Source organism: Euleptes europaea, chromosome 21 (assembly GCF_029931775.1).
Source record: "Euleptes europaea isolate rEulEur1 chromosome 21, rEulEur1.hap1, whole genome shotgun sequence".
Taxonomy (NCBI): domain Eukaryota; kingdom Metazoa; phylum Chordata; class Lepidosauria; order Squamata; family Sphaerodactylidae; genus Euleptes; species Euleptes europaea.
Window position 1 is genome coordinate 19,682,753 of NC_079332.1, and position 9,399 is coordinate 19,692,151.

Here is a 9,399-nt window from a genome sequence, read left to right on the forward strand (position 1 = left end):
CGGCAGCTGCTGCTTCTTCTTTCGGTGGTTCCAGTGTCAGCCAAGGATCCGCATGTCCGCCTGCTGCTTAACGCAAAGCATCCTGCGCCCACCCCCCGGTCAGTGGGGGCAGGAAAGCACTGCAGAGGCAGCCTGAGCAAGAGACTCGTCTCTGCCCATGGGCTCCGGGGATCCCTCCCAGACCTTTTCATGGCTTCGGAAGTCTCCACCAGGGTCCTCTTCTCTGTGGCCGCTCCGCAAAGGCTCTGCCTGGACAAAAGCCCCTGGGGCCTCCAAGCAGCGCTCACCAGGGGCTGCGGTATCTCATCCGGAGGAAGCGGTCCCGGATGTTCTGCTCTGAGTCCTGGGCGAGCTGGTTCAGCCAGATCACGTGGCTGCCGGCCATGTCCTCCTTCAGCTTCCGTTTGGACAGCACCACCAGCCCAGGACCACTGTCGGTCTGGGGTCCAGTCAGGAGCACGTAGCAGGCATGGCGGCTCCGCTCGAAGAGCACCACTGGAATCGAGAGAGGAGGAAGGGAGTGTCTACACTGCCTGGGCCGGGGTGGGGGGGAAGAGAAACAAGGGGGGCAGGCACACTTACCCTGGAAGGCCACAATCGCCTCAGTGCTGTTGTTCATCCACAGGAGGACGTTGGGGAAGGAGGGGTGGAACAGGTAGAGGTTCTGGGGGGGCCCTTCTGATCCCTGGAGCGAGAGAAGAGTGGCAGTCTTTGGCCTCCCAAGTGCGCTGCAGGCAGGGGTCCCAGGAGCCAGAGGTGGGATCAGAACCAACGCTTCCCTCAAACCTCTTATGCATACATACTTTTGGGTTTCATTTTACGTGGAGAATTTACCTATGCATTAGTCTACATCATTTCAGTCTCATAATTTATAAAGATGTTGAATTTTAATCCCTTTTCCCCTAACCATACATGGTCACTGCAATATACAATATGCAAAGATCATACAATAAAATTAACAATATGATTTTATTGTATATTTGTATATTTTGTATAATATGATTTTATTGTAAACTTCATTGCATGATTTCCCTTTTAATGCCAATAAAGGATTTTGTATTTGTATTAGTCATTGCAATATTTTTTCTACTACATTTAATGTAGTATTTAACGTAATAGTCTTGTTAATAGTTTTTGATAGTTCAATTTACAAATCTCTGAACCACCATGTAGTTGTGGCATAAAGTCTCCCAAAAGAAAAGGAGTATGGGAAGGCTGGGAGACCCCCCGACCCCCACCCCAAAACAATGGCTATTTGGTGCTATTTGGGACCAGAGAACAGGCTGACCCCCACCCCTGGAGGACCAGCGGAGCCCGACACTCACCGTCCCATTATGGCCTGGCTGGTAGTCGCCCCAGAAGAGGAAGAGGGACCTGTGATCAGCAGTGGGCAGCGTGCCTGGGGCAGGAGTCCCAGCTCCCAAGAGAAGATCCAGCTCCCACTGAATGCTTCCAGAACTGCCCTCCACAATCAGCACCTGTGAAGCAGAAGGGAAACCTTTGGCTAGGCCTTGTCGGCACGGCCCTGCCAGCCTGAGGAAGGGGGAGGCCTGTCCCACTCTGGGGTGGGGGAAGCCGGCAGCTTGAAGGTGCCTGTAATTTATGTCCTGAGCAGTAGACTGAGAGAAGTGGCAAGATTCCTCTGGCACACTTTTTGGCCGGTTGGAGTCCCCCCCTCCCCCCCTGGGTGACCAGCGAAGAGTCAGGTGCTTGTGACACGGAGACCGGGCCCCTTGAGAACTGGAGGGCCGATATAGTCAGCTGCAGAGTGTGGGGTGTGGAGGAAACGACCGGATTAAGATCTTTCTTTCTGTTGCCAAGACGACCAGGATGGTGCTATTGAGCTGCAAGCATTAATTGCTCTTTGTTGCGTCTTGGGGCTTGGAGGGCGATTTGCCTGGCCTGTTTGCTACTGAAAAAATACAGGACAACTTGGTGGACTCTCTTAACTTTTTGGCTGTCTCCAATCCGCTGTAGTGGGGGCTGGTTTCCCTCCGCACCCTTCTGACCAACTTTGGGCTCCCTCAGACAGCCTTGCACCCCCCGCCCGCTCCCCTCCAGGCTTGTGGGACATCAGTGCAGGGGCACAGAGGCACGGACACCCGAGATAACATCCTCCCTGAATGTGGAGATTCCCGGTGCCACTGGGGTGGGATTATATTTATGGAATTTTAAATTGGCTATACTATATTGTACATATAATTTTGTGTGTGTGTGTAAAGTGCCTTCAAGTCGCAGCCGGCTTATGGCGACCCCTTTTTGGGGTTTTCATGGCAAGAGACTAACAGAGGTGGTTTGCCAGTGCCTTCCTCTGCACAGCGACCCTGGTATTCCTCGGTGGTCTCCTATCCAAATACTAACCAGGACTGACCCTGCTTAGCTTCTGAGATCTGACGAGATCAGGCTAGCCTGGGCCATCCAGGTCAGGGCACATATAATTTTTCAGAATTATAATTATAATGTTTTTATCTGATGTTAGCAGCCCTGAGCCGTTTCCTGGGGGAGGCGACATACAAACAAAATTTATTATTGTTCTTGTTGTTGTTATTATTGGCACACTGTGCTATCACCTCTTTCGTTGCCTGGACCCAAGAGACTGGCCCAAACCCAGCAGCTGCTCAACAAACCTTCTTTCTGTAGAGTGTGACGCTGCTTTCAATGACAATATCAACCTCGTCAGGAGTGAAGGATCCAAGCACCGGCTTGCTGCAAGGGCACAGAAGAGGACACATTTTTTGGACAAGATATCTCATCAAAGTCTCCTGAGTAAACTTAGCAGTCATGGGCTAAGAGAATGGATTAAAAAAACTGTTAAATGACAGGAAGCAAAGAGGAGGAACAAATAGCAGCTCTCGCAATGAAGGGAAGTCAGCAGTGGAGTTCCACAAAGATCAGTTTTGGGGCCAGTGCCATTTAATTTTTTTGTAATGATCTGGAATGGAATGTGTGTGGGTGAGCAGTGTGGGGGCCAGATCTGCAGACGGTGCAAAATTATTCAGGATGGTGAAAACCTAGGCCAAGTGAAACACTCCAGGAGAAGCTCCACAAATTGTGAGCGTGGGTGACAATGCGGCAAATGAAGTTCAGTGTTGGTAAGTGTATAGGATGTACACTGGGGGAAAAAATCCCAATTTCATAAGAACGTAAGAAAAGCCCTGCTGGATCAGACCCAGGCCCGTCAAGTCCAGCAGTCTGCTCAAACAGTGGCCAGCCAGGTGCCTCTAGGAAGCCCCCAAACAAGACGATTGCAGCAGAACCGTCCTGCCTGTGTTCCACAGCACTCAAGATAATAGGCATGCTATTATTGTTGAACTTGCTGAGTCCAAGAGGGAAAAAGATCTTGGGGTCACAGTACACAGCTCAATGAAATCGTCAACCCTGTGTGCTGCAGTGGTGAAAAAGGCAACCTCTATGTTGGGGATCATTAGGAAAGGTACTGAAAATACGCCAATATTATACTGCCCCGTACAGCTCTATGGTGCGGCCTCATTTGGAATACTGTGTGCAGTTCTCGTCATCGTGTCTCAAAAGGGACATTGCAGAGCTGGAAATGGCGCGGGAGAGGGCAACCAGTATGATTTGGGGTTTGGAGCACCTTCCCTATGAGGAAAGGCTAAAGAGACTGGGACTTTTCAGTTTAGAAAAGAGACGACTGAGGGGGACATGATAGAGGTTTATAAAATTATGCACGGGGAGGAGAAAGATAATTTCTCTCCCTCTCCCAAAATACTACAACTTGAGGAAATCCAGTGAAGCTGATGGATGGCAGATTCAGGATGGGCCAAAGGAAATACTTCTTTACACAGCAAGGGATTACATAAGAACACAGGAAAAGCCACGCTGGATCAGATGACTGCAGCATTACCCTGCTTGTGTTCCACAGCACCTAATATAATAGGCATGCTCCTCTGATACTGGATGGAATTCGCTGCCAGAGGATTTGGTGATGGCCACAGACCTAGTCAGCTCTAAAAGGGCTATTAGTGGCTACTAGCCATGGTGACTAAAGGGAACCTCCATGTTTAGAGGCAGTCAACCTCCTGGCAATCCCAGTGCCAGGAGGTACCATCAGGGGAAGGCCTCAGCCGCTGTGCCCTGTTGTTGGCTCTCCAGAGGAATTGGTTGGCCACCGTATGAGATGGGACATTAGCAGCTTTGTCTCCATGGATTGCTTATGCTGTATACCTTCAAGCTCCTCAATAAAGATTTACCTGCTTCAACTCAACCTGTTCGAGCAAGTGACTTTTTGAGATTGCTGAGGGCAGCTCAAGATCACAGATGGACCCTCACTGGTCTGATCCAGCAGGGCTCTTCTGAGGTTCAAAACGGTGGGCCTTCCTGAGCCTCCTGCCCCCCATTGAGTTCAGCAAGGGGTGGATGCCAACACACTGCCATTTAGCCCTCTAAAGAAAGGACAGGTTGGCGCGTTTTCCTCTGCTCACAGGTGCCTCCTTCCTTTCAGGGCCAGCATTACCTCTGGATGGGGGGCATCACATCACTGGTCCACATGGAGCCCAGGCGTTGTCCATCTAGCAGCTCCAGGGTGGCTGATCTCACAAGCAAAATGTCAGTACCTGACCTTCCCGGCACCTTCATCAAGTAGCGGATTTCTCCAGAGCTAGACGGGGAGAGAGACGCAACAGGCATCAGTCAGTGTCACGAGGCACACTCATGCTCCTTGCGACTCCCAATGAGTCCCCCTCCCCAACCCCCAGGAAGAGAGAAGGTGTTGCCCCAGACAGTCCCCTGAATGGGACGAACTCACCCGGCACCAGCTTGCTACTCCTGCAAGCCGGGACGATGAGAACGCCAATGCGCCAGGCACCCGGGCTGCATGCAGCCCCGCAGAGCAGCTGAGCTATTCTCTGAGGCCAGGCTATGCAGGTGCCTCCGCTTCTGCCCAGGGAGAGCAACACAGAAGTGGAGTGCAAGCCAGCTAAAGCCCCGTGACCGGCCTCCTCGCCGACGAACAGATGATGCCCCAAGGGTGGGTTGGCGAGGAAACACCGAGCCAGCCGACAGGCAACTGGACGAGCTCGGAAGAAAAGCCGGGCAACACAACCCCACGGAACCTTTCTAGCCTTGGCAGAGGCTAGGCTAGGGGAGGGCTGTGGGGAAAAGGGCGGGGGGCCGTAGGGCATATGAGGGCCAAAGGCAGAGGCAGAGGAGGAGAGGAGCTCCAGGGCGGTCTGAGGCAAGACCCTGCCCCGGGAGTTGTTGCAAGGGCACGCAAGTTGCTGGCCAAGAGAGACAGCACTCCTGCCCTCAACTGAGGCCAAGGACCCCAGCCCTAGGGGAAAGTTAGGGCCCTAGGGACTGCCACTACCAGGGGGCATCCTGGAAGAATGTAACAGTCAGCCTTCCAAAATGCACTTGGCTGGACAGAATGCCACGAGAGGGCCTGAATGCCGCCTCCGACAGTCGTTCTCTGCTCCTGTTCCCAGCTGAACGCTGCCGTGCTCCTCCCAACTCCTCCCTCCCCATGACTGCTCTTCAAACCCTTCTCTTCCTTGCCTCTGCCAAAGGCCCTGCTTCATCCCGGGCTGGACACGCTGCGTTTGCTTTGGGTGCTCCTCGTCTCCTCCTCCTGCCTTCAAGCTCTCAGGGCAGCAACCACAGAAGAAGGCCAAGGGGGAGAGGTGGGTACCTGAGCAAGGGCACGTAGTGGGTGGCCTCGTCGATGGCTGTCTGCCACTGGGGGTCCTCCTTCAGGCTGGCCCCTCCCTGGCCCTCAGACCCAGCTGCAACGGCGTAGAGCTGCTTCAACGAGTAGCCATACAGCGCGTTTGCTGAGCCAAGGAAAAGGTGGCCGAATGAGCCAAGCCGTTTCTCCCAAGAGGCCGAACACCAGCTGGGCAGCCTCTGTTAGCTACCCAGCCGGCAGGCTGGCGCCTCAGCTCAGCCCCCCCAACCCTCCCTGAGCCCCCCCTCACTCACCTGTGTAGAAAAGCACATAGTGGGCCCCTGTCTTGGTGACCTGCATGAGGTGCCCCCGCCTCCCCGGCAGACGCAGGCTTCCGCCGGATCCAATTGCCTCACCAGACATTCCGGAATAGAAGCCGCTCTGAATCTGCAGAGAATGTTACACGTAAACACCTGTTTCTATTTTTCATGCAGTTGCATGTTTTACTTGTTTTAAATGTCATACGTGTACTGTTTTAAATTCCTTTTAACATTAGAAACTCTTTAATGTTTTGTTTTAATGTTTGCTGCCTTGGGGGCTGCGAAGTGGCTGGAAAGGCAGTATAGAAATGCTTCGAATAAATGCAACCGCCAGTGGTTCTCGCCCGGGGCTGCTGCCCATCCTGCCCCCTCAAGGCCCCGCAGGAACTCAGCTGCAGTGCTGCAGAAGCTCTGGAAGGACTGGTCAGACTTTTGCTCCTTGGGCCTTTGGCCAGAGCGGGGCCACTTGCCAGTTCAGGGACCGGCCAGGGCCACGGGCAGGACCCAGCTTCCCACCAGGCTGGCCAAGGTCCCTGTAGCTCCAGCAAGCCTTACCTACCTCTCCTCCCACTGCAGCAAAGACCAGGAGGTCTGACACACCGTCCCCATTGACATCTGGGACTATCAGTAAGGGACTGAGCACCGTAGAATTCATTCCCAGATTGGTCGTCACCCTCCACACTGTATTGCCTGTAGAGGCAACAGAGAAAGCAACTCTGGTTCAGAAAACACCTCCAAAGGAGAAAGCGTGCTTCCTTCCAAGGAAGGTGTGTGTGTGCTCAAATGCCCGTCCTTGGTGTTCATGCCACGACTCCCAACTTAATTGTCTGCAAGCCCTGGGTCAGAAGGCATCATAGTGGTGTCGGTGCCCAGACGGTATGTTAATTCTACCCACAGCTCATGTTGGGGTGCTGTCAGGACCCGATGGCCAACTGCTGGGCTCGTGTCCATATCCGTGGCTCTGCGGCCTCTTGCTCCAGAGATCATTTTGTGCTTTCAGCTTTACTTATGGGAATGTGAAGGACTGCAGTGACAGAGTTGGGGCATCATGCTATCATCCCGCACGTGAAACGAGCCTTAACCCAGACAGTTACAGCCAGATTGTATCTGGTGAGTTTATAGGGGCATTTGGCTGGCCCCAAAGAACCTGGGTCTGTTTTCCAATGAGGAGGAGCTGTCTTCAAGGAAGTGGAAGAGCCTTCACAGGTCTGGAGCCCTCGCACTGGCTAGAGAGGCTGGGGTCCTTCTGTTCCTCCCCATGCCCATTCTGGGAGTTTGGCCTGCGGACCAGTGTTTCTCAGCCACGTTCAGCCTGCACTGAGGATGGCTTGCTCAAACTGAAGATCGTGGACTTCAGCGAACTAGTTGCTTCAAAAAACTATTGCTGGAGATTAAATTGGCCAGTTTACTGGGGAACATGCAATTACTTCAGTTAATCATGAGAAGCGAGCATTTCTTTTCTACAAGGAGGGCTCTCTTTCGAGAATCCCAAGGTGATTCCCCTTTATAACAGACTGCAGCTGTAATTTGGCGCGAGGCCACTATGATCAGACTGCACTCTTTATTCTTATGCGGCCCTGCTTGCCCAGCTCTTTGAATAGCTGAGCATTGTATCGGGAGCCTCTAACATTAGATGACAGATAACCAGACATCGGTGTCTCTTTGCCTTCCAACAGAGCAAGCCTACCTGTCTTCAAGTCAATGGCTGCTAGAGAGGCGGGCTTCCCGACCACAAGGCAGCCTGGGGAATCACCGTACTGAAAGGAGCAGTCCATGAACTGGAGGTCTTCGGCCACAGGCTCCTCCCAGAGCGTGCTGCCGTCGGTGCCTGAAACAGCTGCTACGAAGGCGCAGGGGGGTGGAAAGCCTGGAAAAAGAGGAGCACGGCAGCGGCAGCATCCTTAGCACCAAAGACCTTCAGAAGCATCCCAAAGGCGTCTCCGGCTCTCCCCTTGGCCTCACGGTCTCCACTTCACACGCACGCTGCCCCTGGCCCCCTTACCTTCTCCAGAGCAGGACCTGTTGGTGCTGTTGTGAGTGCCACCAGAAGCCCGGAAGGCAAAGAGGACGTCCTGCACTCTGTCCTGGTCCACGTCTTGCACTTGCAGGGACTGGTAAGCTGCTGCAAGGAGAGAGAGAGCCGGACAGCACGTGACCGGGAGGGGTCTCAGAAACGGGCGTTTGTTGATCTGCTCTTTCCTGGGCTGGACAGTGAACCTCAATGCCGTCTGTATTTTTGAAAGGTCCCTCCTCGTCTATTTTGAGCAACAGGCCCGCCAGCACAGACCACGACAGCAATATATGCCATGTGTCCAACTTATATGTGTTTTTGTGTGCCTCCCGCTATTAAGAAGGAGAGCTGGTTTTTGTATGCCGCCTTTCTCCACCACTGAAGGCAGAATCAAACCAGCTTTCAATCCCCTTCCCTTCCCTTCCCTTCCCCACAACAGGCACCCATCTGGCTTCACCTGGGGGAGTGGGGAACTGAACCCGATCAGAGTGCACCGCTCTTAACCACGACACCCTGCTCCGACCGTGTGCTGGTTGGAGTGCTGGACCCGGGTTCAAATCCCCATCACGCCACGGAGGCCGGCCCGCGCACGCGCGCTCTGCGCCTAGCCTACCCCGCGGGGCCGTTGTTGTTGTGAGGATAGAGAGGGTGAGCCCTGCCCCCCCTCGCCCCCCCCCGCACCCACCGGCGCCGGCGAAGGCTCTGCTCCAGGCCCTCTGCGACACGGGCCTGACCGGGCAGGGGATGACGAAGGAGAAGGCGAAGACCGCCGCCAGGCACAGGAACAGCGACACGAAGAAGGCCGCCGTGCGCCACCGCGACAGCCGCCCGCCCTTCCCGCCGGGCCCCCGCCGGGCGCCCCCCTCCGACGCGGCCCCCGCCACGGCCCCCTCCTCCTCCTGCTGCTTCTTGAGCGGGCGGGTCTCGGCCTCCAGCGGCCCCTTCCCGCCCCGCTCCTCCTCCTCCTCCTCGGCCGCCATGCTGCCGGCGGGCGTCCGCGGGGCGGCTCGCCAGAGGGAGGGGCCCTTTCCCGAGGCGCGCGCATGCGCACGCCGACCCCGCCGGGAGACGGGCGGCCGCCGGGTCGCGCCGGTGACGTCAGAGCGCGCGCGCGCGCGAGAGAGAGAGGAGGGAGGAGGGAGCCAAGATGGCGGCGCTGCTGGCGCGGAGGGACGGGCGCAGCGGCCTCCTCCTCCTGCTGCGCTGGGCGCGCGCCGGGCTCCAGGAGGCGGCCGGGCGGCCGGGCAGCAGCGGGCCCGCGCCCCCCCGCCCCTGCCGCCCTCGCGGAGGAGCCGTCGCGGGGAGGCCGCAGGCGCTGCGACCGGCCTGGGCCGCCGGGCCACGCCGCTTCAGCACGCGGGCCGCCCAGAGCGGCGAGGGCCAGCAGGAGGAGGAGGAGGGGGGGGCGCGGCGGCACACGCCGCTCGCCGCCCACACGGAGAGCG

The 9,399-nt window shown here is 55.8% G+C and overlaps 1 protein-coding gene across 1 annotated transcript; it reads right to left on the reverse strand.

The window, feature by feature from the left end:
• Nucleotides 1–283: 283 nt before the first annotated feature.
• FAM234A (family with sequence similarity 234 member A) lies at nt 284–8,934 on the reverse strand. The gene is made up of 11 exons (XM_056866241.1): nt 8,640–8,934; nt 7,946–8,065; nt 7,631–7,810; nt 6,503–6,633; nt 5,938–6,070; nt 5,648–5,789; nt 4,475–4,618; nt 2,628–2,706; nt 1,326–1,478; nt 583–685; nt 284–495 (listed from the first exon to the last, which is right to left on the reverse strand). The coding sequence occupies exons 1-11, from the start codon at nt 8,932–8,934 to the stop codon at nt 284–286; spliced, it is 1,692 nt and encodes a 563-aa protein (XP_056722219.1).
• Nucleotides 8,935–9,399: the final 465 nt, after the last annotated feature.